Raw genomic sequence first — 27,372 nt, forward strand, 5'->3', positions numbered from 1 at the left:
ACCTCAATAGCGAGATAAATATCAATGATAGCGATGTCGGCCTGAAATTTATTCAAAATATTGAGTAGTTGTACGTCCTCTAGACCCTCACTCTGCAACTTTTTCACCGCCTTCTGCCTGCGCAAAGGGATGGGATCTACTGATCGCGCCAAGGTGTTGGAGGTGTTGGCCTCAAGAGCATTGGCCGCGCGCTCAAACATTGTGTTAAGGCCACCAATACTAGTCCCCATCTGCTGGATGGCCACAGGCATCATCAGGCATGCAGACTTCGCCGAGTCTCCTGATTTCATTGAATGTGGGGGGCGGGTAATGACATCAAGCGTACTTTCGTCATTATCAATCAGCTTCTGTTTACTGGAAGCTGTTGATGATGGCGCACTAACACGGACCGACTCAAGGGAGGGTTGCTGTGCAGCATTGAATGGAAGGAGGCTCTCTGGGATGAGGGGGGTTGCGGGCTGGCCACATGAAACAGAGCCGGGGAACTCAATCCCATTGAGCGCATCTCCAAGGTCCATCATATGGACCTCGTCGAAGGAAAGGGGGGTGACTGTGCTGCTCGAAGAAGGCGAAGGAATGATGGGAAGGTGGTGTCGCGATGGTGGCAAAGAACGAGTTGTTGTTACCTGGCTTGACAGGTATGAGACCTTTCAGCGCCTCATAGTGCTTCCAACCCTTGTCCCGGAGGCCTTTGGCCTTTGGATTTTTCTATTGATTCATAGTAATTAGCATTGTCGTAGTAGTTTGATGTGAATTGAAATCACTTTACCTTCACAAAGTCGGTCCACATGTTTTCGGACTCTGGAGTGATCGAAGCTCCAGTGTTCCATGCTGTAAGATAGTCCAGAAGCATTGGCCACTTTGTCGACGACATTGAATGTACCACAGAGCTGAAACTCAATCATTAGTGAGGGTACCAAGGCTGATATAGTAGTAGTACATACCCGCCCCCATTTTGATTGACATGCTGCCACTGTTTTGCTTGCACCCGAGCAGGGGTGTTTTTCCATTTCAGTGGCAGCAGCGGCCCAAAACGTGTGATCAAAGTTCATACCATCACCACCTTGTGAGCAGTTGGTGGTGACATACTGGATGAGGACAGTTTCATCTGCTTCTGTCCACACACGCCAATCTCTCGCTTCCGTTAGCTCTGCACCACCACGGGCACTTTTTCTGCCCCGAGACATCCTGTAAGAGTTGCGATGATGGATAGATTGTAGACGGGTAACGGGCATGCCTACCACTTGGTATTGATTGATGGTCACACTGTGACCAGCATGGTCCTATGATTATGAAAGCAAAATATAGATTCTAAACCTGCGTAAACTGGCGCAAATATTGGTGGCCGAACAGACTCTAAATCATCTTGACAATTATTCAATAATAAAGGATTATCTCGCCTTTGCCACAGGGTGGCACATGTCCCTTCGAAGTTCTCCCTAACTGCTATTCTTCCAAAGTCAGGTCCATGGTTCCCTGCTAGATACGATGTCTTCAGCAAGTGGTCTGCGACAACCGAAAGACACGAACAAAGGAAAAAATGGGTTTCGCGAAAGACACATTCCTCTCAATGCTGCCAACCCAGACGACTTGGCCATTAGCAGGCATCACTTTGCTCAGTACGTTCTTGCGTCCAAGGGATCTTATAATGGTCCTTCGTAAGTTTGTTTTTTCCCCTTTGTGTATCCCGGTCGCTGAGGTTCTGCAGGTTGAAAGAACTCAAAGCCACTCCGAACGCAGCCCCAGTAGAGACACTAGCAATTGTCGACGATAAGATAAAGGAGCTGAGAAGGCAGCATCAAGAAGATATCGAGCTTCTCACCGCATTCCAGGCTGCAGAATACCGCCAAGAGGTCCTTAGCAGGTACAACTGCATCGACGATTCAATAATGGGAGTAGACGCGGAAGATCCAGTCCAGGTTGATTATCTCGCCGCTCTCAATGTATGTCTTCATTTATCTGCAACTTTGGACGAGTCTGACGATGCTCTAAAGGAGCTGTACAACGATGCACGGCCTATGAAACGTTTTCAACATGATATGGACGACGCGTTATCTCAGATCCGCTACAGCTACCTCAAATCCCTCCTCCCGCTCCTCGCTCAGCGACGTCAGTTGAAATCGCGAGAAACACATATTAGGAGACAACGTGATGCGCAGTTCCCGCAGAGTATCGAAGAGTATCACAATATCCCGGACCGCGACATTCAGCTGCGAATCGCGCGGTTCCTCCTGCGTTCTAATTCTGAGAAAGAGAGGATGATGGATGATTATGGATGGGTGTGGCGAGCGGTAAATCCGCTGATCTCAGCGTTCAAGGCGAATGTAAGCTATACTCCGAAGTGCAAGAACTCTAATGCTGATGTTGATTTTCAGGAAGGGTTCAAGAACGAGATAGTGGAGTCGGTCAAAGTCGGGCAAGCTTCGGATTCTCGGCGTCGGTCAACAGCGACCCCTGGGTGGCAGCTGTAACTTGCATATCTTTGGACTATCTTCGTATCACGATCAAGATGAGATTGCTCTAAACCTATCTGTTTGATTCGCCTAATAAAATTGGTCTTCTCGATGGTCCGAGACAAGGGCACTACGCACAAATGAAGATAGATGCGGTGACGGTTTTTTTATCCTGATGTGACAAAGGGTTTTCGCATGTATGTTCCCCAGTACTTGGCGCAATAGATGTTACGACATATCGACAATGAGCCCACCCGGAGATGCCCCGTGTTTGAAATTTCTCATCAATCCGTGGAGAAGGTTGAACGTTTTGTTCTGCTATCCTGGGTAAGATATTGTTGGTATGATGCTTACTAACCATCACGATATCAGAGATGGTGATGGTGATGGATATCAAGGGTTCTGTTTGCAGGGTTTCGTTCTTTGCATTCGTGTGATAAGGCAGGGGCAGGTATGAACTGAAAAGAGTTTTTCTCTTCGCTGATCACGGATCAATAGATGAGCATAATCCCGCGAGATGCACGTTCACGAAGAGAGCGAAGCCTCGCAGATTCTTTATTTAAATACTCACTGTGGAAGAATCACTTTGGTACATCAGATGCAGGTTCAATATTAGATTTTCGACAGTTGGACAATAATTCCGAGTCGGACTCGGTGCATGTTTGCACATGTTGAAAAGCGAGGCTGCTACCAAATGCGGAACACCATCGAATCAGAATTTACGGTTTTGCCTCCTAGACTTGTCGGATAATCGTAATTCCATCGTATTACGGAAAAGCTAGCCCTGTTTGGCTTGGTATAGGGATACCACATAGCATCAATATCAACCCAACGCTGCCACTGTTGGGCACGACTGACCGGGTAGTGCATTCATTTGAATTTTGAAGTTCACTGATTTGGGACCAAACCCTGCTTCCACGAACTTGAAAGCAGAATCAAAAACCAGTGCCGAAGAACTAGATAACATCATGATTTGACACGTTTTCAGAATCTGCTTGGGATATCATTTAGCCGCTGAAGGTGCAACTAAATTGCCAAACGCACTTGGACTAGGGGACTGGAAGTATCATGATTTTGATTGGTGGGGATGCTGTGCACTGGTAGATACAGTTTCAAGCCGGGCATCCATGTCAAGTTCTCCCCGCGCTGAACTGTCAAGATCAATGTCGTCCTCCCTCCTGGATGTCCTGGCGACAGCATTGAGTAGCAAAGCGGTGCTAATTACGTAAGTAAACATGCAGCGCCACGAATGGCGGTACCTGCTGCTGTGTTGGTTACATGTTACATTTCGTGAACATCAACTTTGATTGCACGGGTGCGGTTGACATGTTCGGATCGTTTTTATTCACAGCTCGCGTATGGATGACCGGGATCAATCATTTTCTCATCTAGGATAAAAGCGTAACGGACTCATCCTCCGCCCCTCAAAAACTCGTTCCTACTGTATTTCCCTGTGCTATATTGACCTTCAAGCTGTAGCTCCCCATTCTCACTCTCCTTGTCCTTTACTAGCTGGTCTTGTATCCTTCTCAGCTCCCTTATTTTCTCTGCCAATCATCTAATTCCGTTCGTCGACATACTCGGACATGCATCAGTATTATCCGACTTCTCCTACAAAATTGGGAGCGTTTACGACACCTACGCGGCAAGGCCCATATGGAAGCAACTACTGTGCTGTAAGTGCAGTCTTCTGGTACCATCTCTACCATCGTCATATCAATCCTCCACTCTAGTACACCCCATCAGCCCCCAGCCCCCAATACAGCGCTTCAGTCCCCAATTCCGTACACACGCTCATCGCAGCAATGAAAAACCTCCAATCCACGCTCACTCTATGGTCCACCTCACGCGCCTCCCCCGAGGCCGTCAGCGACGCCTACATGCAATTCGGAGTCGGATTCAACGCCGTCGTATGGGCGTTTGGAGGATCAGGGGTTGATACGTCGTGCGTTTTTTTTTTTTGTTCCGCCTCCTCTTTCTGCTATAGATGAGGCTATAACTTGGAAGCCAACAGAGATCTGCATCAGATTCCCACACGATTGCGTGCTGTGCTCGAGACGTGTTTGGGCGAAGACCCTTGTCCTGCTGCACTGGAAATGTATCAACCGCAGATCCGACAGCAGTTGTACGAGTTACTGCAGGGCCTTAAAGCAAAGCAGGGTGCGTGGCGCAGCGCTGTAGCTGCGGGAATTTAGATTGACGTCCCTGCAGGCTATGCAGGGTGGCAATGATGATGAGAATGAGTTATGCGGTCCATTCCCCACGATGATCTACGATCTTGATGGGTTCAATGTATCTTCTTTATTTAAGTAATGATTACGCCCCTAGTATCGTTATTCTACTGATTGCCAACATTTAATGTATTGCCTATATATTCAGTACAGAAGCGCAGAGTTTACATAGTACTTTGCAATTGACTCGACTTTGATGAATCGGAGAAATGGAAAAAAGCACTACTGTACAATGTTCTTGGATTACTTGGGATAATCAAGCGTCTGGAAGTTCTGCTACACACTCGATCTCGACGCTTGCGCCCAGTGGAAGACGAGCTACACCAACGCAAGTTCTGGCAGGCATCGCGCGTTCATTGAAGAACTAAGTGACGGGGTCAATCTGTTTAGTTCAAGTCTTTGAGAAATAGAGACGTACCGTCATATATGCACTGTTCATCTGAGAAAAGTCCCTTTCTAGATCTGTGAGATAGATGTTCGCTTTCACAACGTGATGTAGTCCCGATCCTGCAGCCTGGAGAATATTGCGAATACTTTCAAGGGCAACAACCTGTAACACAACATCACATCGTGTGACTGATTGGATAGGAAGTACGAGCTCACTGTTTGCGCCCCCACTCCGCCCTCGACGATGGTGAAATCCTGCGTACATCCGATGTTGCCTGAGACGTATATGAACCCTTTAGATTTGATGGCCTGAGCTAAAGGGGCGCATCGTCATAGTCCATTCGGTCCCGATAACGCCAAAACTCACAGAAAGTAGTGAGGGGAGGGACGGCGTCTGGACTGAACACGATCTCTTTCATCGTAGCTGTAGGATGGGGGAATTAAGGATGGAGGAGATGAAAAAGCTTTTCGCTTTTGTTAGGCCAGGGAACCGAATAAGTTACCATCAGTGACCAATCCGCTGACATGCTAGGCTTGAATGGAAGAACGGACCCGTCAAGCTTCCATAAGATAGGAATTCAAGTTCGAGGCTGTGCAACGGCAAAGGTTCCGGCACGAGTTTCATCATGTACAGCCAATATTGGCGGTGCAATGAACATGCAGGGATCTGGAAGGTTGAGACTTTCCTTCAAGAGATACATATACATTTGACCCAAAGAACGCACTGAACCCGCATGATTTATAGATCAACGGCGTTTCTGTACGAACGACGCCATGAAATGAGAATGCTAGTCCCTACTAGGCCTATCTATAGTCCAAAACACCAAATCAGGAAGGCGCTGGTAATGGATCGTCCGTTAGCCGGAGGATGAAAGACAGGAGACGGCTTTTCTTAGAGGCCGTGATCCAAGCCTATTAGTATGTTAGCGCCAAAGAGTTTTCGTGTGCAGGACTCGGAGTAGCTGTGAAGGTGACAATCATATGCAAGACCGGCATTTGTCAATTACCGTCGTCCTGATCGGTGAATGTAGCTGTAAAGTTTAGATTTAGCACCTCAGAACGCACCTGTAGCTGAAGTGGCTCAGAAAGTGCAAGAGTCATACGACCAAAATGGTCAGGCCCATCTCAACCCTATTCAGCTCTGCTGAGATCAATTGCCCTCCTTACGAACAACCACAAGGCTCGTTGAAGTGTTCAGCAAGAAGGTCGATGACATGGCATCGCCTATGAAGTTCCAATAGAACAGGCATCGCTGAACAAGCCCTTCACGATTCCAATCTGCAGTTCAAATACGAGAAGCGAAGCTTTTGGCTACATCCAGATTCCACATCTTTGATTGACCAGACGCGTACCATCTCAGCTTCGTGAAACAGTGTGATCAAGGGGAATTGATGTGGCAGGAGTAATTGTTTGTTTGTTGGTGCTTGTTTGGTCAAGTCAGCAGGTTGCGGCACAGCTTCAATTTCATTAAGATCAGCTCCAAGTCCATTCAGGAATTCGGACCAGTCCAAGACGTTCATGCAACCAGCAGGATCAGTGACGAGCAAATCGGACTCGAGCCAGATCGGACAGGAGTCGAAGTCGGAGACCTAAATTGGTTTCCTGTGAAGAGGCAAGAAGTTAGATCGTCGAGTGAGTCGACATGCAACACACGGATGTTGGGCAGCGAATAGCCTCCATGACTCGGGCGTCTAATAAACAGGCTTAGTACTGTGAAGCAGAATAAGAAGCGGGGCACTCCACTATCCCCATCACTACACTCTTTTGAACGTTGGGAATCACAAAGAATTTTCCCTCTTGCGGTGATCCCTGACGCATGTTGACTCTAATTGGTTTTCTGTGAAGAGGCCAGAAGATGTTAAATCGTCGAGCAAGATACAGTGAGTCGACGCTCCCGCTCACAGCCTTTGTGACTCGGGCGTCTAATAATACAAGCTTAATACTCTGAAGCAGAGTAAGAAGTCGTGTAGTCCATCATCCAAATCAATTCACTCTTTCGAACGTTGGGGTTCGCAGGGAATTGGCGCTCCTGCGGTGATCCCTGATAGGTGGCGCATGTCATGTTGAGTCTAGGCCCCTGAGAGGACACTTCATCTGTGGGGATTGAAGAACCGCTTGTACGTTCACCCACATCTACCTCTATCTATCTCCTACAACAGTTCATATACATCCAGGAAGGTTCAGAATGCCACAAAGCATTCTTCATATTCGGCATTTCAGATGGGCGTGCCGCCCATAATGGATGTCGAAGCTTTGAGACCCTACGTAGGAACGAGACACATCGACTGCAGCATAGTGCAGCGTGCAGCTCGTACCAACTTTGTTGCCGTTAGCCATGTTTCCCCCTGTATTATGATCAACATCTTGTCGCTTAAGATCAAAGAACTTGTATAACCCCGCTTATACACAGAAAGCGCTGCGCCCATCCCACCAATATCGTGGGATATAGGCAAATAGGTTCAGCTTCGATCAAGACCGAAACCTAAACTGCGCCACGATCCGGACCGTCATCGCTGAGCAGGTGTGTCATCAATCTTTAGCTGTTCCCGTGTTCCCTGCCAGTGATGATGATTCTTCTATCCTTATTTAAGTCGGTCGATTTGACCTTGGCTTGCGTGCTTTTGCACACGGTTACGCGCCCATGTTTCTATGACAATTATAGAGCAAGCAATTGTTTTTGGGCAAGCAGTGCTCATCGATTCTCTGACACGCGATGGACAGGTTGACGGTGATGAGATTGTTCATCCCGTTTGTAAATCATTCCTGATGCATATCATGGATTACTATCGGAGTCGTCGTCTTGAGGACGACTCGGTCCGTAGAGCCGACGCCGTGTTCGACACAGTCGAGAGTGGACACTGAAGCCGAGGGCGATGTCGCCATGAACTAGATCGTTGTCGATGCAGGTCAATGGCATCGACTAATTCGCTCACTAGTAGGGCTCCAGTCGATCTGTGCATACTATAAAATGATTGATGGGATGCATAACTCGATTGAAGTCATCTGAATAAGCTTCAGCCAGTGTAATTTACACACTCAACACTAGCCTCGTGTGGCTGTATGCCACCACCACGTCATTTGAGGTGAAGATCGTTCAGAGAATAACTTGGGCCCACTGAATTAATTGTGGGCATGCGGTAAACGTTGTTACAGTGGAATCTCAATCGATCACAAAGTCATGTTCTATAACACGATCGCTGGTTTGTAACTTGAACTCGTTATCTCGGAGGCTCAACTACGTACAGACATATCCCGCTTGCTATATGAACGACCAGCCGTCTCCTGACAGACACCCTTGCATAGAGTCTTGGAGCAACAGCTCGACTGCCGATTGATCGACCAGCTTACGGTACCCAAATGGCGAATAAAGCGGGTAGATCCCCAAAAAGCACTTCTTTACGACTCCCCATCCTGCATAGGTCCCTCAAGTAACAAGTTGAATGCCAGATGATCCGCCAGTTTGCGGTACCCGAATGGAGTATAAATCGAGTAGGCCTCTGCAGAGCACCTTTTTACAAGGTCCCAGGACGCTTCATGCGATCCAGATGGACGCGAATAAATGAACCCCACTAACCAAAAGTAGGTCTTTTTATTCTTGCATTCAATAGCATCCAACTTCAGCCATTCTTCTAGTGGTCTGTTTTTGCTGAGGGGCTTGCCATCTTCATAGCGGAGGCAGATCCAGACGAGGACCCAAATGAACGATTCAACATCATGCGCGTACGCGCGCTTGACTTTTCCCATCGTGTCTTCTGGCACGAGAAGGTCTATTGCCATGAACGGCACTGCCCCTGTACGCTTGACGCCGCTGGGACTGTCTTTTTTACGCCACGATAAGTCGTAGTCGTTGAGGACGCCTACGAATCGACCGCGTGTGCGGTATACCGTGAGATTGCCGAGACTGACACCCCGGTGACGCACGCCTCTGTTCCAGAGGGATGCGATGGCCTGTCGGAGTAGGGAATTAATGATAAAGAACAAGAGAACGAAAAGAGGAAAAAAATGTACCCTTCACAATTTGCCACCATGCATCAAGGAACTCCTTCCCGGAGAGCACTGTGATAGGGCTGAGATTTCTGAATACGATGATAGTCAAGACACGGCTGCTTGGTTTGACATGTTTGGCATCCTGCAGTGCTGGTACATTTCTTATTTTGTACCTCGATGTTCCTTTGGACTTGTACCATAACAGCTCTGGGGCATGGCGTGACGCATCGGGATCTATTTGCGCAATCTTGCAGACCTCGTCGAGGATAATCGACTCATTCTGATGCGTGTCTTCTGGCCAATAGAGCTTGGACAGTACTTCGGAGGATTCAAAATGGGGATTCGGCTGGAGACCTGATAACACCTTGCTCTTGATCGGAAAAACGGTGGTCACAACTCACATTACCGATAAGAGTCATGCATTTGTCTAACTTCGATTCCAGTTCAACGGAACTGAATTGCTTGTGGTATAGACTTGATCCAAGCCTCAGCGCGGAATGCAGAGTCGCGGGGAGGCGTCATTTGTGGGGTGGCATCAGCGTCACTATTGACCATGATGAAGCCTAAGGTAGAAAAGAAGGGTAAACTTTTGGAACAAAAATATACAGGTCTGAACTCGTTTCTGACCTAGTACAACCAGGCATGCAGTTACAGTCGAAGGTTGTGTGCAATCTGTAAGTAGAACGAAATCGATGGCATGACCACCTGAGACAGCGGAATAAGAGCGTCTGCGACAGGTTCCATTCAAATTGAGGGTTAAATTCTTAATATGTAACACAATATGGTCTGTTTCAAAATTCATCAGGTCGGCAATTAGTTTTGACCTTAGATTCATAAACAAATAGGTGGTCCTCCCGGGCCATCTCCAAATTTTGAACTTCCATATCGCGAACCTTTCGGACGATGAGTCACTTCTAGTCCACCTGAACAAACGAGAGATTTGATGACATGTTCGCCTGCCTTTAATAACCGGGCTGGGCAGAGAATGGAGGTGGGAGACTCGGAGGAACACTCCAAATCACTCACCCTCAATATATGTATGTCTTTGCCACCTACCGGGGGTACGCGTTCCTTCCTAATTGAAGATTTGCTACAGGTCCATTGGATGTTCCACACGTTGCACAAGGAATTTGCGCCAAAGACTTAACAAAATTGCGCTTGCATTTTTGATTTATTGTCAACTGCTTCAGATTATTCCCTAACCAAACGAATGATTAAGGTCTTTCAGAAGTCGCTGTCTGCCTTCTTCGATCGGGCTGCGCGATCTTTCTCCTGTGGGATTTAAGCTGCTCCCTCGATGAGCTTCAGAATCACTCGTCCTACAGTGCTCGAAGTCACGGGTCGGAGCCCATGAGGTGAATGTCATGTCTCTAGCGCGCTGAGACTTACGGCCTGCTGATCACCACGAAACGTACTTATTTAGTTCTAGCCTGAGCAGGCAATCCCTACTCGACAGATGTTTGTTGATCCCTTCATGGGATCATCGACCTGCCTGATTTGCAGAAGATGCGGAGAGCTGGAGAGAATCGTGCAATCTTCAGTCTCTGTTCACGCAAATCTCTATCCACAAATATCATGTTATAAATTATGGTGGGGATTATTCGAATGCGTGCACTTAGCCTCCGTGATTGTCTTATTGTACCATTCTCTGCTGATGCTTACTGTTGTGCACCAGATTAGTTCATCTCCATTGCACATCTCAATCTAGTAAACCTGTGTTGACAGAAGCTGAATGCCTGCCTCGCATCACGATGATCGGTCTGGCTTCTTGAACACATTGCTTTGGCTAGTCGAAAATATACTTACGGCCACCGCACGACGTGCAGCGAGCGCTAGTGGCATCTAAATTCATTGCGAAGTCATAGTAGCACCTGAGATCGCTTCTCGCCCACAATTGTTCATTATACAAAGTAGTTTGTAGCGTTTCTTAATTCCGGAGGTACGCTGCCTCAACTACAGGTATACCTATCCTGCTTGGCAGATAAAGAACCGTCGTGCTCCAGCATAGGCCCCTCGAGCAACAACTCGAAAGCCGATTGATCAGCCAGTTTGCGGTACCCAATTGGAGTATAAAGCGAGTGGATCCCCATAAAGCATCTTTTTACAAGGTCCCAGGATGCTTCATGCGATCCAGATGGACGCGCATCACTGCACCTCACGGACCAAAAGTAGGTCTTTGCCTTCCTGCATCGAATAGCATCCAACTTCAGCCATTCTTCTAGTGGTCTGGTTTGGCTGAGGAGCTTGCCATCTTCATACCGGAGGCAGATCCAGGTGAGGACCCAGATGAACGATTCAGCATCATGCGCGTACACGTGCTCGACCTTGCCCGCTACGGCTTCTGGTTTGAGAAGGTTTACTGCCATGAATGGTACCGTCCCCGTGCGCTCAAGGCCGCTGGGACTGTCTCGTTGAAACGACGATAAGTCGTAGTCGTTGAGGACGCCTATGAATTGACCGCGTATGCGGTACCCCATGAGATTGCTAGGGCTGATATTCCTGTGATGCACGCCTCCCTTCCAGAGGGCACGGTGGCCTGTCGAGTAGAGTAGTGTATGAATGCTAAAGAGCGGGATAAGGAGAGAAAAAACGCCTACACTTCACAACTTCCCACCATGCAGCAAGGAACTCCTTGCCAGAGAGCGTTGTGATCGGGATAAGATTTCTCGATACGATGATAGTCAAGACACGGCTGCCTGATTTGACATGTTGGATATCTTGTAGTGCTGGTCCATTTCTTATCGTGTACTTCGATTTTCCTTTGAACTTGTAGGACCATAACAGCCCTGGGGTGTGGCCCACCGCATCAGGATCTATTTGCGTAGTCTTGTAGACCTTGTCGGGGACAATCGGCTCGTTCTGATACGTGTCTTCTGGCCAACAGAGCCTGGAAAGTACTTCGGGAGATTTACAATAGGTATCCAGCTGGAGACCCAATAGTGCCTTGTTTTTGACTGTGATGATGGTGGGCACATTACCGATACGAGTCATGCACTTCTCAATATTCAATTTAAATTCAAGATCGATTTGCGCATCCTTTGCCATCACCTCGTCCAAAAATCTGGGCTCAGGATCAAGTAACTGATCAAGGCCTGTGCACAGTATGGTGTCCTCCTCGTGTTTCTCGGGCTTCTGGACGTCTCGCGCAATCCATGAGCGTATGGTATCAGCTCTGCACGAATGGCGAAGTTTAGCATGGGCGATGGTGGCAAAAGGATTTTTAAGAAAGGGTTGACGCACTGAATGCCTAAAGTGTTGAAATGTTCGCTGGCGATAGCGAAATCGATTGCTCGTGGAGTAGACTTGAGCCCGGCCTCAGCAAAGCAGGAAGAGTTACGGGGAAGTGTCTTTTGTGGGGTAGTGCCAGCGTTATTGGCCATGACGAGGCCTGAGCTCGGTTTTAACCTAACACAGCCCTATTGTCAGGCATTCAAAGTCAAAGTTGTATACAATCGGTAAGCAGTCAAACAAGGTTGATGGTTGGTTGATGGCATGCGAACCTGGCAGATTCCACGGTTAGTGCGCGTGGCAGTGGCTGTAGATCAAATCAAATAATCATCAACACTCCTAGTTGAATCAGAAGGATCGAGAGCTGAGCGCTACTTACATGATAGAGGCGACCGGGTCCAGGATGTATGCATTCCCTCTTATTTCCTTTGGCTTTTTAACTCCACACCGCAGGATCATATGCCAGTGTGCGGCGAACATTAGTTTAAGTCAGTGGTATCTAAATTCATTAATATTGCAGTGGCTGAGACCACTTCTCGTCTGCGATCGTTCATTCTACAAGATAATTTGTAACATCGCGTGATTCCGGAGACGCGCTGCCTCAACTACAAATATACCTACCCTACTTGACAGATAAATGAACATCATGCTCCAGCATAGGTCCCTCAAGTAATAACTCAAATGACAGTCGATCAGCCAGTTTGCGATACCCATCTAGAGTATAAAGCGACTGGATCCCCAAAAGACATTTATGTACAAGGCCCCAGGACGCTTTGTGTGATTCAGACGGACGGGAATCACTGAACCCCACTGTCCTAAAGTCGTTTTTTTTCTCCCTGCATCGAATAGCATCCAACTTCAGCCATTCTTCTAGTGGTCTGTTTTGGCTGAAGAGCTTGCCATCTTCATACCGGAGGCAGATCCAGGTGAGGACCCAGATGAACGATTCAGCATCATGCGCGTACACGTGCTCGACCTCGCCTGCTATGGCTTCTGGCGTGAGAAGGTTTATTGCCATGAATGGTACCGTCCCCGTGCGCTCGAGGCCACTGGGACCATAACGTTTAAACGACGATAAGTCGTAGTCGTTGAGGACGCCTATGAATTGACCGCGTATGCGGTACCCCATGAGATTGCTAGGGCTGACATCCCGGTGATGCACGCCTCCTTTCCAGAGGGCGTGATGGCCTGTTGAGCAGTGGATAAATGATAACGAGCAGGAGAAGGAGAAGAAAAACACCTACACTTCACAACTTCCCACCATGCAGCAAGAAACTCCTCGCCAGAGAGCGTTGTGATCGGGATAAGCTTTCTGAATACGATGATAGTCAAGACACGGCTGCCTGATTTGACGTGTTCGATATCCTGCAGTGCTGGTCCATTGCTTATTTTGTACTTCGATGTTCCTTTCAACTTGTAGGACCATAACAGCCCTGGGGTGTGTCCCACCGCATCAGGATCTATTTGCGCAATCTTGCAGACCTCGTCGGGGATTATTAGTTCACTCTGATGCGTGTCTTCTGGCCAACAGAGCCTGGAAAGTACTTCGGGGGATTTACAATAGGTATCCAGCTGGAGAACCAATAGTGCCTTGCTCTTGACTGTGATGATGGGCACATCACCAATACGAGTCGTGCACTTGTCAAACTTCAAATCCAATTCGAGGTCGATTTGCATATCCTTGGCCATCCACTCAGATATCTGCTTAAAGCCTATGCATCTTGCATGCAGCCCCTGTTGTATAGCATCCGTCTTACATCTCTCGAACTTCTGGACGTCTCGCACGATCCATGGGCGTACAGTATCGACGCTGCATAATTGGCGAAGTTGAATACGAGTGATGATGACAAAACGATTTTAAAAAAAGGGTTGACGCACTGAATGTCTACAGTGTTGACATACTCGCTGGCGACAATGAAACCGATTGCTCGTGGAGTAGACTTGATCCCAGCCTCAGAGGAGAATGTAGTGTTAGCACGGAAAGATGTCTTTTGTGGGGTGGCACCAGCGTTACTATTGGCCATGACGAGGCCTGAGGTAGGAAACTCGGAAAAGTGAACTTCGGAAACGAGAATACCCAGACCTGACCTCGCTTTTAACCTGGCACGACCCTACTGTTGGCAGACATTCAAGTCAAGGTTGTACGCAATTAAATAATCGGTAAGTACATATAGTTAACTTTTGGTGTGCACGAAAATTATCAAATTACATAAACAATCATTTTATGATGATCGGATCAGCACGATCAAAGTTACCTGGACCACTGCTCAATTGCAGTCCTCAGAAGGTGGGGAAAGCTGGGGAGAATCATCTCAATCCTTGGTCACCGTTACGCAAATCTCTATCCACAAATATCATTGTATAAGTTACAGTGGGGACGATAGATATAGTACGCGTTCTCAAATACGGGCGGGCGCCTAGCCTCTGTGAAATGATTGTTTTATTGCACCATTCTTGCGGTTGCCCACCATTGTGCCCCAGATTAGATCATCTCCATTGCACATCTCGTTTTTGTAAACATGTGTCGACAGGCCCTCATACATTTCTCGATGTTCAAATCATCGGACTATGTGTTGGTTAAAAACCATTTGGTGCGCCCCACTCTCATGATTCATTCCTCATACAGGAGGGGCTCCTCCCTTACACTATAATCCCATGGCTTCTTTAGCCCTTTATCCTAGCTGAACTGTCGAAAATGTACCTATGGCCACCGCATGATGTGCAGACAATACCAGTGGCATCCAAATTCATTGCAAAGTCATAGTAGTACCCAACGGCTTCTTGTTCATTCTACAAAGTGATTTGTAACTGCGGAGGCACGCTACTCAACTACAAGTATACCTAACCTACTTGGCAGATAAATGACCCTCATGGTGCAGCATAGGTCCCTGAAGTAACAACTCGAACGCCGGTTGATCAGCCAGTTTGCGATACCCATCTAGAGTATAAAGCGACTGGATCCCCGAAAAGCATTTCTTTACAAGGCCCCAGGACGCTTTGTGTGATCCAGATGGACGTGCATCACTGAACCCTGACCTAAAGTCGTTTTTTTCCTTCCTGCATCGAACAGCATCTAACTTCAGCCATTCTTCTAGTGGTCTGTTTTGGCTGAGGAGCTTGCCATCTTCATACCGGAGGCAGATCCAGGTGAGGACCCAGATGAACGATTCAGCATCATGCGCGTACACGTGCTCGACCTCGCCTGCTATGGCTTCTGGCGTGAGAAGGTTCATTGACATGAATGGCACCGTCCCCGTGCGCTCGAGGCCACTGGGACCATCGCGTTTAAACGACGATAAGTCGTAGTCATTGAGAACGCCAAAGAATTGACCGCGTAAGCGGTACCCCATGAGATTGCTAGGGCTGACATCCCGGTGAAGCACGCCTCCCTTCCAGAGGGCACGATGACCTGTCGGAGTAATGAATGAATGATAAAAGGCAGAAGAAGAAAATCACCTACACTTCACAATTTGCCACCATGCGGTAATGAACTCCTTGCCGGAAAGCGTCGTGATCGGGATAAGCTTTCTGAATACGATGATGCACAGGACACGGCTGCCCTGCTTTGCCCGTTCAGCGTCCTTCAGTCCCAGTGCGATTCTGATTTTGGACGTGGATGTTTCTTCAAACTTGTGGAACCAGACAAGCTCTGGGACGTGGCCCCGCACATCTGGATCTGTCTGTGCAATCTTGTAGACTTCGTTGAGAATGTCTGGCTCGCTCTGACGTGTCTCTTCTGGCCAATAGAGCTTGGCCACCAGTTCAGGGGATTCATTGCGAAAATGGGGACCCCGGGGCCGACCTGATAGTGCCTGACTCTTGACTGGAAATACAGTAGTTGCACGTCCGCGTATACCGAAATGAGTCACGCGCTCGTCAGACTTCACGTCCAGTTCGAGGTCGATTTGGGTATCCTTAACCAGCACCGGGCCCGAAAATCCAGGCTCAGGCTCAAACACTCGGTTAAGGCCCCACTGCTCGTATCCCATCCGCTGCATGATGAGAAGTAACACCAAAAAGCGCGGGAGGTCCTGAACGAAGTTGATGGCAGCACTTTGAATTGTCGCCTCACGATCAAAAAACCAGACGTGAATGTAGTCGTCTAGAACGAATGATCAGTTTGACGTCAGGCAAACAGGATCCCATCAACTTACTGTTAACAATAAAGGAGATGACATGTTGCCGCGCGATATGAGCCGCAAACATCTCTGCAACGTACAGGCCGTTCTGGACGATAGGATGGAGTTTACGCGGCTCCGTCTCTTCAGTATGATTTTCATTATTGCCGGCTCGCTTGCGCTTGACTCCTTTGCTGAGTTGCTGCGATGAGGGTCTTACTGCCTCGCGCAAGTCAGTAATGAAGGAGAAAACGGAAATACTACAGCTTACACTCATTCGATGCTTCGTGGGCGGTCTGGGCAGACCCAGTAGCAGGTGTTGAACCTGTTGGCTTAGCAGGGCCGTTCGCGTCCTTCCTATACACCATATACTTCGCAGAAGGAGAAGGAACAACGTAATTTGTCTTATAAGTGGACGGCGGGTGAGGCAGAAGCTTCCGGGAGCGTTTGAACTCTAATGTCGATCGAACATCGGTCCATTGAAAGTTGTCTTTGGGTGATTTGCACGCAGTCTCAGTAAGGACCTGGGACTCTTGCGTTTGCTGGGCTTGTGTACCCAGCGCAGTTTGACGAGAGATAACGACAACGTCAGGCTTGCGTTCGGACTGTTTGCCCTGGTGGTTTTGGTATATGGGCATTGGATCATTGACATGGAGTAAAATGTTGGTTTTGTCGTCGACCTTAGACGCAGGTATTCCATGTACATTCACTTTGCTTAGTTCACGGAGCGCACAGTTGGCGGCTCTGACGAAAGGAGCGTATGTTGCTGTTTCGCGTTCGATATTACAACTTGATAACAGCGTCAGTCTTCTTTCGCACTATTCGAAATACTGACTTACAAATCAGTCAGGTGTCCCTTTATCTCCTGCGCCACAGCCCCCACATTGCAGATGGGTAGGACGGCCTCGAGAGAGGCTTCGAGTAGCTTCGATTCCTCGCTAACAGAAAGGGAAGAACCTGTGCACCTTGCAAGGAGTACCTGCAGCATCGTATCTGCCTCACACTTCTCAAAGTTTTGGACGTCCCTCGTGATCCATGGGCGGACGTTGTTGACTCTGCAAAAATTACTGATATGAGTGATAGTGGCGAAAACAAAAGGAAGAATTGACGCACTCAACGCCAACAGTACTGATGTGTTCGCTGACAGCAGCGGAACCAACTGCGAGTGGGGTAGACTTGAGTACAGCCTCCGAGTCGGCTGACATGGAAGAGTTACGGGGAGGTGTTTTTTGTACGGTGGCATCAGCATTATCGGCCATGATGATGAGGCCTAAGGAGGCTCAGACAGAAAAGAAAAGCGAACTTTGAGAATCAGAACACGCAAACTTGAGCTGGCTTTTAAGTAAACTAGCACAACACCGTTGTTAAATATTTCAAGTCATGGTCCACAATAGATAATCGATAAGTTGAACGAAGTTGATGGCAGAACCAAACTTAATTATGTAATCATCTTCTTCATCATGACAAGTCCGCCGCCGAATCTTCTCAGTATTACCCAAATGCATCCCTGCTTGTTTTCTTTGGCATGTATCCAACGTTTACCGACCTCAATAAACAAGGTTTACTATACTAGGTAAATATTTCCAGGCCCTCCGCGTATCGCACAGGGGTGCCAAAAAGGCTTGCATGTCCGCAAAGGAGTTGTGGACGCAGCGCTGACTCGAACAATAGGCCATTCAGCTGTCACCTTCACGGCGGCCCTTCACCTCCATTCAGATTGACAAATTTTCAATCTTCGGATAACAAGTCAGTTTTAGTGATCCCCCTGAACATGCGAGTCACCAAGGAATCTGATGGTCTTTCTAGATGGCCTTTTTAGATGTCTGCATCCGAATAACTGGACTGCGCCATTTTTTTCCTATAGAATGGAAGTGTAAGAGGAGATCCCAAGAAGCCTCGAAATCACTCGTCCTCCAATTATACTGCTGCTGCTGTCTTTGGCATCTACTTAGTGGGTACGATTTTCTTCTCATGTGAAAATTTTTATAGGTCCGTCTTGACGTTCCGGGCGTCGCACAAGAAAATTTTGCAGAAGAACTCTACTGATCTGCTAAATTTTCGGCAGGCTTTGTCTCCATTTCTGATTGACAAATTCCAAACTTCCATTTCGCTGAACACTTCTGATTATCCCTTGAGCACACGAATAATCAAGGAAAAAAAATCTGATTCAGGACGTCTTATCAGAAGTCATCGTCTGCATCCCACAACCGGGCTGTGCGATACCTCTTCTATGTAATAGAAGTGGCAGAAGAGGACCCAGCTGCTCCCACCGAGAGTGAGCCTCAGCATCACTTTCCCTGTAGTCCTCAAGGTTGTGCGTCGGAGTTCATGGGACGAATGTCATGTCCAACGGTAGGGCGCCGAGACTTGCAACTTGTTGATCACCCCAAAGGAGATGCTGATGTAGCTATGGCAGGCGAGGCCCACTCGACAGACGTCGCTTGTCCATCCATGGGATCCGAGTCATCGTCTCCTCTCAACCTGCCTCGTTTTGCAGGATGACTTTCAATAGCTCGCAAGTATCTCAATATATCTACAATGTGTGCGACTTCAGCTAAACGCTAGACCCTTTGTGCATTGTCAACTGTATTTTTTGATCCATTACACGCATATAAAGACGCAGGTCTCCCAGTAAAGCATATCGTACTCTAAGCAAGGTACATAGTGAGATATCAAGAAGTGTGTTTCCTTCAAATGGCCCCAGGCCGTCTACAAATCGATCTCATCCAAGCGCGACCCAACCACACAGTTCCATCCTTTGACTGATCTCCGTGGGCATCCGCAACACCATCTCCTTACGCAGTTCATTCTCCTTGCAGTTCTCCGAACAAAGCACAAACCTCCCAAGCCCTCCCTCCCGTCCTGCGAATATGCACACTGTTGGCGGTCGCTCAGCACGGAAATAGTACATGGTCGACGAGTATGTGTCGACGAGCGTGTACATATGTCCCGGTCCACTCTTCGCTTCTTCCTTCGCATCCTCGTATTGTTTGTCTGAACCTTTCCGTCTCGCAAGTTGTTCCGGGATTGACAACGGTGAACCGCTTGGGGTGAGAAGCATCGTTGGGAGGTGTGCTATCTTTGGGAAGTGTGCGACTGTACCCCCATATAAGTGACTCTCTGCCGTTTTTCTGTCAATCACTCCTTTGACCCCGATCAACCACGGTTGCGCGGTGACGATACGCCCAGATCTACCAAAGACAAGTAGTAGAGGGGAAAGGAAAAGGAGGAGGAGTCCAACGGCAATGAACACGAAGCCTCCTACTCTGAACTCCGCCGCCTCTAGCGCTATCCCGACGACAATGCATGGCCAGGAAAAATACGGTATGGAACCGAAAAATGTCCTCGTCAGCGAATATGTATTCGCAAATACAACATCTGGGAAGTTCTTCCATCTGATGGCTGCTGCCCGACAGCCATCCAAGACGAGAGCTCCCTTCTCTGTCACACCAGCGACTTGGATCTCCGGAAGAATGTCCCAAAGATTCGCATGGTAAATATCATCGTCGGCGTACCAGCCCGTCCCTTGGGTGGTGGTTAAGGGAAACATGGACACCATGCGCTCAGTGATACGGTCATTATCGTTGGCCATTGACAACCTCGCGAGTGCATGGAACTCATCTTCCTGGCGGGTCGGCTGAATGCGGTGCTCAAAAAAGCCCATGAGCGCATAAACTCGCTCCGCCTTGTGTGGCGTATACCCCCCTCCGGTGATAGGCCCTCGACCTATCATATATGGCTTTGGGGGTGGTGGAGGGCCAGAAGGCTTTGGCAGGCGTGCCATAGCGCGTCGCCAAATAGCTTTTTTCAAAAGTGCCAAACGCTCCAGCCGCTCCAGCGGATCCTTCCCATTACCATATGCATTGATGACTGCTTGTTCATCTTCGGAGTCCGAATAGGCCAGGTTAGCCAGCTGAAACAACGACAACGAATTGATCTCTTCCCGATCCCGGAATTTGTAACAAAGTCGAGAGCTCAGGAGAGCTTCTGGAAAAGTCCATATCCGTCCACCCCAGCTGCTCCAGCACTTCCTCTCTCCATCTTCAGATCTCCCGAGCATGATCAACGTCGTCTCCGCTCTACGGTAGACGTCCGCCATGCAATACACATCCAGATTCTTCTCTGACTCAGTCTTCCCTAAACACTCCAGGTCGAGCCAGTAGGCATCGAATTGCTGTCTGAGCACCGCTGCACGAACGTCGTCTATAAACTGTGCCATCTTTTCCTTCTGATCAGAGCCTTGAGGGTAGACATCGTCGGCGCGGTAAGAGATGGCGATGTATTTACTGTGGATGATCGCATCGCGATCTGTGCATCTGACCCACTCGGTCCGATTTGGGCTGCGGATCATGAGAGTTCGAGGGTAACAAGCATGCGTACGGGTCATCATCTCAGGTTCACCTTTGAGGCGTGATGAATGCTCTCTGCGAGAACGAGCTGCCCATAGCTGTCCCTGAAACCGGCGAAGATAAGGTCTGTAGTATCCTGTGTTATACGATGACTCTGCATCATCCCCAGAGTTACCACTGTTGAAGTAAAGTTCCACGAGAAACCAGATAATTGGAATTAATAGCTTCAGTGAAAGCCAGAAGAATTTTCTGATCCACTTGAAAAAAATCCATCCCCTTACGGGGCAATGGGTTAGCAGCCATATAGCGAGTTTGCAGGCCTCGCTGGTTTCATCCTTGATGGGAACTTCAAATTTCCCAGAGGGTGTGACGGCTTGCACTATGAGCTTTCGGCAAAGTCCAGTAGTAGGACTGAGGTATCTCTGCTCTTGACCGTGTGTTTTCGTTCTTCCTATGTCATCGGAGCAAGTGATTTCCGATTCTTTATGCATGAGTGAGCGCCAGAGCATCCTGACTGTTCCTATAAAAGTGTTGAGGCGATGATGATGAGTGCGAAAACTAGAGGATCTTTGAGCCGTGAACTGAACTTACAGGGAGGAAAGCGCCACGAGTAAGGTGTTACTTCCCATAGCAATGCCCCAGTACTACCTTTATACATTTCAGCTCTTCAGCTCCTGTAACCCTGTATCGCATAAAGCGACACCGCCACAGCAGTGGCAGTTGCAAAGTTAGCAACCCCGTCTGATTGAATCGTAAGTTCCCGAACAAAATACGGACCAGCGGTCTCGTAAGATCCCTGTCATACCATCATGATTTCGGCACAGCTCTGAGAGACTTGAATTCAAACATTCCTTGGCGCAATTCTCACTTACTAGTAGGTTGATGTTTCGGCTGCAGATTTCTGTGGTACAGCGAAGTAACAGGCATGAACTGTTTGTAGCAGAAGACAATGAGAACATCCGTATATTAGTAAACATGAGCCGGAACTTGAAGGTGGCAGGCACAGCAGCGAAAAAGTAGGTTTGTCATTTTTGTAGCCACTTTTTTTAGATTCTACAATGTCAATACACCTCCACGTAGCAACCGGCCCCATGTGGCACGTCACGGTCAAGTATACGTACCATCAACTTGAGGGCTATTTGACGGGCCCAACCTCATGCCTCCACATCAAAAAGACGCAGTCGTCCCTTCTGTCCCACCGTGCCAGACATTGAAGATGCACAAAGATCAGTTGGAAGCAAGAGGATCGTGTTTGCCTACTGATGGTAACTAGTCTTTGTCGAACATCATATTGAGCGAGGGACTCCGCCCAGTGTCATACTGATACAGTGATGGTGATGAGGAGATCGGGCTAAGTCTGATAGAGCATGTGCATGAGTTACGTCGAATAAATATTTCGTCCTCACATACCCTCAGATCAATCAATACATCAGCACTTTAGCAGTGGCGGTGGCGATGCGAACTTCTAGAAATGAAAGACAGCATATTCTGAAATAATGTCGAAGAAAGGATATACCTGACAACTACACAAATCAGCAAGAGAGTACCAAGGGTATGGACCACAAATACTCACCTCAGCAATGACGTTAGGACAATGTTGTGGTGGAAACAGCGACGGCGCTATGATACTAAGCAACTACATGGATCTGTGGCTGAGCATTGACACTGTATAGAGCACATCCGCCATGATGCGCTCACTGACATAGCCTCACTGCAGACCCACTTGACCTAAGTTTATGTATAAATCTGTACGTACTAAGTCAAGCGTCAGCCCTTGACATGCTTGACATTCGTCGGTCATCGCATAAGCAAGTCGCAGAGGAAACTGTTTGTGATTAACGTTCCAGCTTGAACGCACTTGATTGAAAGAAAAGCTGATCTGCGAGACAGGCAATGTATCTCTCCGGTGTGAGGAATCTGAACCTCCACGAATCTGCGTAGTTTGGAGAGAAATGAATGCTGTGGGGCTCATTGGAGCACGATTGCAAATGGAGGAACGGAGATAAGCGAATAACGCGTACAAACAGGAGACTGCCGAGCGCACACAGATCGCATTGCTTCCGTGTTCCTATGTTAGACATAACACCTCATGGCCATCATGCACTCACTGACATAGCCTCATTACAAATTCACGTTTACTACACAGATGAACAAGGCAGATGGACTGATGTAGTGGAGGCCATGTCAGGCATGGTCTACTCACATCGGTCTTTGCGCTCAGTCTCCCATCACTTGCAGTTTGATACAATCCAATGCAGGCTAGCCGCCGGTACACCGTAGCGTTACCTGACCACAGCAAACAACAGAAAATGTTAAGCGCGGTGCTCTATGAGCTGTCCTGGGGAATAGTGTAAAGAGAATGTGTGAGTATGTCAATCAAAGTCTGTTTTGAAGTGTCGATGATTTCTGGCCTGATTTAACAACCTTCAATACTTCCGCCTCCGTCGTTACCCTCATCCACTCTCCATTCAAAGCTTACACGTCAGCCTCGTTTGACATCATGAAGTACCACTATTGCCCACAACACACACCCGGGGCATTCCACTCTTCTTCTCATCCTCCAGCCCCAACCCCAACCTAACCTAATCGTATCCCCATCACTCTCAATGAGACGTTCTCGTCCTCCACAGCCTCTTCACCACCTCCACGATATACTCAAATGTGTCACTAACACCCGTTCCGGTCTTTGCGGATGTGAAGAAGAGCTTCGGGCCTGTGTCTGGTAGGTCTGGGAGAGTGAAGGAAAGAGGTTGATCTGGGTCCAATTGAGGTGGTGTATGCGAACGTTGGCCCTTCGTGAATAGACTCGGCGTGATAGTAAGCGCAGATGAAGAAGAAGTTGTAGTAACCGTACTAGACAAACTCATCATTCTCCTCACTCGTACCGGTGATTCAGGTCGAGACCCGGGAAGCGGAGGTGACCGCGCGCTTGTATATATATCAGAGAGGGAGGAAGAGGGGGTATGGAAAGAGGTTAAGCCGGAGCGGAATGTTCCGTATAAAAATGTGCTGGTGTGGGGTGTACTTGAGGGGGAACGAGATTTTGAGAGTTTGCGGCGGTTCTGAATGTCTATTCGTGCGGAAGGGGCAAGGAGAGATGGGTCTGTATCGGCTTCGTATGCATGTTCGTGTTCGTGCCCGAGAATAGTATCTTCGTCTTCCCCTGAAGCAATGTCTTCTACCACGATTTCTCCCTCCATGCATTCTACAGGCTCTGGTTCAGGAATAGTTCCTGCACGAATTTCTTCGCTTCTTCCGCAGTGATGCCCATCCCAGGCTGCAACAGATCCATTTTATTCCCAACGACTACGCAACAAAAGTTATCAGCCTCTTCATCGCTGACCGGTGCTTGGTGCTTGAACTCCTTCCACCATTTCGTGAGCGCGTATATAGTATCAGGTGCACTGACGTCGAACATGAGTAGGACAGCGTCTGCGCCGCGGGAGAACGCGGAGGAGAGTGATGAAAAGCGTTCTTGGCCTGCGGTATCCTATCGTGTGCATAAGCGAATGGAAGACAAAGGGAGCTCGAAGCAGACGTACCCATATTTGAAGAGAGATGGCCTCGGTTGGTTTACTTGGGTCAGGAAGGGATTTGGTTATGAAATGTGTACCGATTGTTGGGCGGTAGCTGGTGGAAAACGACCTGATATGTACTACCCGGGTAGATAAGTAATGTTCAAGCAATTAAGGTTGAGAGGCGGAATACGGACCTGACCACGCAAAGAAGTCTTGCCTACGCCCGAAGCGCCGATAACGACGAGCTTGATAGTCCGCATCGCTCTGCGTGTTCTGTTGGTCGTTGAGCACTAAAGTTCAGCGGCCAATGGCGCCATATGGTCCAGTCGTTCCCACTCGGCGCGAAAACCAAACAAGTCCAAACCCTTTGAACTGTGACATCCTCCACCCTCATCCTAAATCTACATACATTGCAAATTATTTAAGTGAATACCGTTATCAAACCTTGATATATTTCAAGAACAAGGTACGTGCAGCGTAACTTAAGAACGTTATAACAAGACCTCGAAAACCTCATCAGCTATCTGACTTACCCGAATAGCCGGAACGGCGGCAGTGGCAAAAACCTCTCGACCATGAACAAGAAGCGCTCGCCAACGCCAATGATCATTCATCTGCATGTTACCTGAACTATCACTCCGGTTGCTCATAGGTTAACCTACTCATCATCGGTGCTCATCTAACCTCCAAGTCAAATCAGTGTATGGAACCAAACCCTACTCTGCCACTTTCGCTGCTTCCGTCCAACTGATCCTACATTATCCTGCTGACAACACTGAACATAATGTCACCGAGTATCATCGACATCTCCGGTCTCAATTGCAACTGCATCTCCCCCAGGTATCGAGGATTGTACCGCTCGTATTTTATTAGCATCACCGTCGCCATGTATTCCAAAACATGAACCTGTGCTGGTACCACCATCATCAACTTCACACTAGCAAATGACAACAATCAGTCAGAATGTGTTATCCATTTCGGGATCCTTCATTGAAGTTGGCCGAGCTTTTTTTCAAAAAATAGAGATGTGTCTCTTTCATTTTCTGCTCGGAAATATTTTTTCCATGTTTTCTCATCTTGTGCGTGGTCTTCCTCAATTCACCTTCCGTCTCATGCTATGCGTAACAAGAATAAGGCTTAATAAGCAGAAAGGAAGTGACAGGCGGTTCAAGAGGTCACGCCCTTGCGCGGGGTTTCGAGGTGTCGAGGTAGTGCCAGGCTCCATGAGGTTAAGGCTAGGGTGTGACACGAGAGGGCACAAACCTCAGGTTGGGCAGTAGCACACGCGCAAATCGCAATGTGCTTAACCTTATACGTGAGCAGAAAATTCCTTACAGAGTGGTGCTGGAGGTCTTGACGAATGCCAAACGTGAGGTAATGCAAATACCTCGTTCTTCTCGATATTTGGAGCCGAAGTCCTTCGGAACGGTAACATGGCATCTACGACACCCGGTGCCCCCATGTGCGAAGAAGCCGGAAACTTTGCTGCAATTAAAGGTTATTCGTAAGGGCCATATATCACTGTCCTTATAAAAACCCTTCACTTTATCGTAACGCTTTGCATCTCAATCCCCCCAGCATGTCTCATCTCCAATTGGATGTCACAGAGGACTTGATCAACGCCAATGAGGAATGGGCGCAAAACGTAATAAAAAATGATCCTAATTTCTTCAAGGACTCTGCTACTTATCCCCAAAGGCCCGAGGTGTGTTCTGTGCCTCATCGCATGCCCCTACGATAACTGTCTTACTGCCATTTAGGTCCTTTGGATTGGCTGCTCTGACTCGCGAGTGCCAGCCTCTGTCGTCACAGCGTCCATGCCTGGCGACATCTTTACACACACGAACATTGCAAAGTACATATCAACCATTCGTTTGACTCTGAGTCTAGAGTACAACATACTCACTATCCCCACAGCCAATTCCACAGCTTTGATGACAACGTTAACTCCGTCCTATCCTTCGCTGTCCACCAGGTCGACGTCAAACATGGTCAGTCTCTTGTTCTTCTCATGATAATGTTTCGATCGTCCCTCTAATAGGTGCACACTTTTAACAGTTGTCCTCGTCGGTCACAGTATCTGCGGAGGTGCCATAGCAGCGATAGAGGCTGCTGACGGAGGGCCCGTCGAACCCCACGACCCACTCACGCGTTGGTTGATCCCCCTCATCCAACTCGTTCGAACCCTTGATCTCGACGGACTACCTGAGAATGAGGCAGTGGAGAAGGTTATTGAAGCCAACATCTATAAGCAGGTTGAAAATATTTGCCTGTCGGAACCGATTGTCACTGCGTGGGCAGCCGGGAATGATGTCTCTGTACATGGATGGCTGTATGATCTCGCTACGGGACGCATCAGAGAGCTTGTCGTGCGATCCCCTCCGTGTGCGCGTTCTTGTTAGTATTACAATCATTGATCCGGTTTTGATGCATTCTTTGTACAAATTTGTTAGATACGTTGACGGTGACTGAACAATATGTACAACTCTATATCACTTTGCTTCCCACATGTCTATTTGTATTGCGGCACTCCAGAACTACAAGAGTGGTCTTTTGTGCGTGAGTGGATGAGTGCATACGTATAGATATTAGACAGTGACCTATTAATAATAGTAGTGGCGGTAAGGAGTTAACCCAATTGACCGATACCAAACAAACCAACAAAGTTTGCAGGCGACTTGTTGAAACGTTGACAGGTGAGTCGACTACACTTGAAGTTTGCTTGACGTTCAAGCTGATCTTCTAGTGTAAATGTGAAAAATATCTACGAAATCCTTTCGCTCCTCCAAATTATATGTTTGCGTTCAGCGTTCGGACGCATTCGAACCCGTGACATTCAAGTAGGCCGCTTCAAGGGCTCTTGAACGGGGAATCGGATGTACCAGTCCAGGACTGCCGCACTTTTCCATCACTCAGGCTGGTACTATTACGGCGGCGACGTAAGTGAGATGCATCCGTCAAAACTTTTGATAACAGCCTCATGGCATCTAATGAAGCACGAGTTGGGCACGAGGCAGAGGAAAGTCAATAAACATTGTGATTCAAATCTGCATAAGATTACACAGTTAACGAACCTCTGCAGCCTAGTGCAAGACACCCGC

At 48.1% G+C, this 27,372-nt stretch overlaps 9 protein-coding genes across 9 annotated transcripts; 3 read left to right on the forward strand and 6 right to left on the reverse strand.

Moving 5' to 3' along the window:
- The first annotated feature begins 1,320 nt into the window (after positions 1–1,320).
- Positions 1,321–2,621, forward strand: EDB93DRAFT_791517 (uncharacterized protein). The gene is made up of 4 exons (XM_041457485.1): positions 1,321–1,658; positions 1,709–1,943; positions 1,995–2,324; positions 2,376–2,621. Exons 1-4 carry the CDS (start codon positions 1,489–1,491, stop codon positions 2,469–2,471), a joined length of 831 nt encoding a protein of 276 aa, XP_041303939.1. The 5' UTR covers positions 1,321–1,488; the 3' UTR covers positions 2,472–2,621.
- A 1,583-nt stretch (positions 2,622–4,204) lies between these two features.
- EDB93DRAFT_1091900 (uncharacterized protein) lies at positions 4,205–4,648 on the forward strand (the record flags this gene model as incomplete). The annotated part of the gene is made up of 2 exons (XM_041446394.1): positions 4,205–4,398; positions 4,468–4,648. Coding segments are annotated over 2 exons (375 nt in total), but the record flags the coding sequence as incomplete, so codon positions are not given.
- Positions 4,649–4,940: 292 nt separating this feature from the next.
- Positions 4,941–5,490, reverse strand: EDB93DRAFT_1242438 (Endoribonuclease L-PSP; the record flags this gene model as incomplete). Its single annotated transcript, XM_041452014.1, has 4 exons — positions 4,941–5,048; positions 5,103–5,234; positions 5,288–5,385; positions 5,439–5,490. 4 exons carry the CDS (start codon positions 5,488–5,490, stop codon positions 4,941–4,943), a joined length of 390 nt encoding a protein of 129 aa, XP_041303941.1.
- A 2,566-nt stretch (positions 5,491–8,056) lies between these two features.
- Positions 8,057–9,860, reverse strand: EDB93DRAFT_1169954 (uncharacterized protein). Its single transcript, XM_041450308.1, has 4 exons — positions 9,534–9,860; positions 9,460–9,511; positions 9,087–9,404; positions 8,057–9,019 (listed from the first exon to the last, which is right to left on the reverse strand). Exons 1-4 carry the CDS (start codon positions 9,611–9,613, stop codon positions 8,468–8,470), a joined length of 1,002 nt encoding a protein of 333 aa, XP_041303942.1. The 5' UTR covers positions 9,614–9,860; the 3' UTR covers positions 8,057–8,467.
- A 1,147-nt stretch (positions 9,861–11,007) lies between these two features.
- On the reverse strand, positions 11,008–13,963 carry EDB93DRAFT_1091956 (uncharacterized protein; the record flags this gene model as incomplete). Its single annotated transcript, XM_041446399.1, has 4 exons — positions 11,008–11,594; positions 11,656–11,983; positions 12,918–13,474; positions 13,531–13,963. The coding sequence occupies 4 exons, from the start codon at positions 13,961–13,963 to the stop codon at positions 11,008–11,010; spliced, it is 1,905 nt and encodes a 634-aa protein (XP_041303943.1).
- Positions 13,964–15,033: 1,070 nt separating this feature from the next.
- On the reverse strand, positions 15,034–17,830 carry EDB93DRAFT_1339513 (uncharacterized protein; the record flags this gene model as incomplete). The annotated part of the gene is made up of 7 exons (XM_041455424.1): positions 17,518–17,830; positions 17,244–17,459; positions 16,676–17,193; positions 16,441–16,623; positions 15,747–16,388; positions 15,137–15,695; positions 15,034–15,076 (listed from the first exon to the last, which is right to left on the reverse strand). The coding sequence occupies exons 1-7, from the start codon at positions 17,661–17,663 to the stop codon at positions 15,034–15,036; spliced, it is 2,307 nt and encodes a 768-aa protein (XP_041303944.1). The 5' UTR covers positions 17,664–17,830.
- A 1,170-nt stretch (positions 17,831–19,000) lies between these two features.
- EDB93DRAFT_1169978 (uncharacterized protein) lies at positions 19,001–21,427 on the reverse strand. Its single transcript, XM_041450309.1, has one exon. The coding sequence runs from the start codon at positions 21,260–21,262 to the stop codon at positions 19,127–19,129; it is 2,136 nt and encodes a 711-aa protein (XP_041303945.1). The 5' UTR covers positions 21,263–21,427; the 3' UTR covers positions 19,001–19,126.
- A 1,929-nt stretch (positions 21,428–23,356) lies between these two features.
- Positions 23,357–24,531, reverse strand: EDB93DRAFT_1242440 (P-loop containing nucleoside triphosphate hydrolase protein; the record flags this gene model as incomplete). The annotated part of the gene is made up of 5 exons (XM_041452015.1): positions 23,357–23,481; positions 23,539–23,947; positions 23,992–24,243; positions 24,296–24,408; positions 24,462–24,531. The coding sequence occupies 5 exons, from the start codon at positions 24,529–24,531 to the stop codon at positions 23,357–23,359; spliced, it is 969 nt and encodes a 322-aa protein (XP_041303946.1).
- Positions 24,532–25,274: 743 nt separating this feature from the next.
- EDB93DRAFT_792550 (carbonic anhydrase) lies at positions 25,275–26,787 on the forward strand. The gene is made up of 7 exons (XM_041457488.1): positions 25,275–25,350; positions 25,420–25,586; positions 25,646–25,775; positions 25,850–25,976; positions 26,032–26,126; positions 26,189–26,262; positions 26,330–26,787. The coding sequence occupies exons 3-7, from the start codon at positions 25,705–25,707 to the stop codon at positions 26,671–26,673; spliced, it is 711 nt and encodes a 236-aa protein (XP_041303947.1). The 5' UTR covers positions 25,275–25,350; positions 25,420–25,586; positions 25,646–25,704; the 3' UTR covers positions 26,674–26,787.
- The last annotated feature ends 585 nt before the right edge of the window (positions 26,788–27,372 follow it).

This window comes from Suillus bovinus (genome assembly GCF_016758785.1).
Source record: "Suillus bovinus strain UH-Sbo-P2 chromosome Unknown EDB93scaffold_68, whole genome shotgun sequence".
NCBI lineage: Eukaryota > Fungi > Basidiomycota > Agaricomycetes > Boletales > Suillaceae > Suillus > Suillus bovinus.

Bases quoted from the DNA above. Each gene is read 5' to 3' on its own strand.
- EDB93DRAFT_791517 (XM_041457485.1), top strand. From the start codon at position 1,489: ATGTCTTCAGCAAGTGGTCTGCGACAACCGAAAGACACGAACAAAGGA. The intron at 1,659-1,708 runs GTAAGTTTGTTT...GAGGTTCTGCAG, and splicing joins GGATCTTATAATGGTCCTTC to GTTGAAAGAACTCAAAGCCA. The intron at 1,944-1,994 runs GTATGTCTTCAT...GATGCTCTAAAG, and splicing joins ATTATCTCGCCGCTCTCAAT to GAGCTGTACAACGATGCACG.
- EDB93DRAFT_792550 (XM_041457488.1), top strand. From the start codon at position 25,705: ATGGCATCTACGACACCCGGTGCCCCCATGTGCGAAGAAGCCGGAAAC. The intron at 26,127-26,188 runs GTACATATCAAC...CTATCCCCACAG, and splicing joins ACACACACGAACATTGCAAA to CCAATTCCACAGCTTTGATG. The intron at 26,263-26,329 runs GTCAGTCTCTTG...CACTTTTAACAG, and splicing joins CCAGGTCGACGTCAAACATG to TTGTCCTCGTCGGTCACAGT.
- EDB93DRAFT_1169978 (XM_041450309.1), bottom strand. From the start codon at position 21,262: ATGCTCTGGCGCTCACTCATGCATAAAGAATCGGAAATCACTTGCTCC.
- EDB93DRAFT_1169954 (XM_041450308.1), bottom strand. From the start codon at position 9,613: ATGGTCAATAGTGACGCTGATGCCACCCCACAAATGACGCCTCCCCGC. The intron at 9,405-9,459 runs GTGAGTTGTGAC...TCAGGTCTCCAG, and splicing joins GCATGACTCTTATCGGTAAT to CCGAATCCCCATTTTGAATC. The intron at 9,020-9,086 runs GTGAAGGGTACA...CTACTCCGACAG, and splicing joins TTGATGCATGGTGGCAAATT to GCCATCGCATCCCTCTGGAA.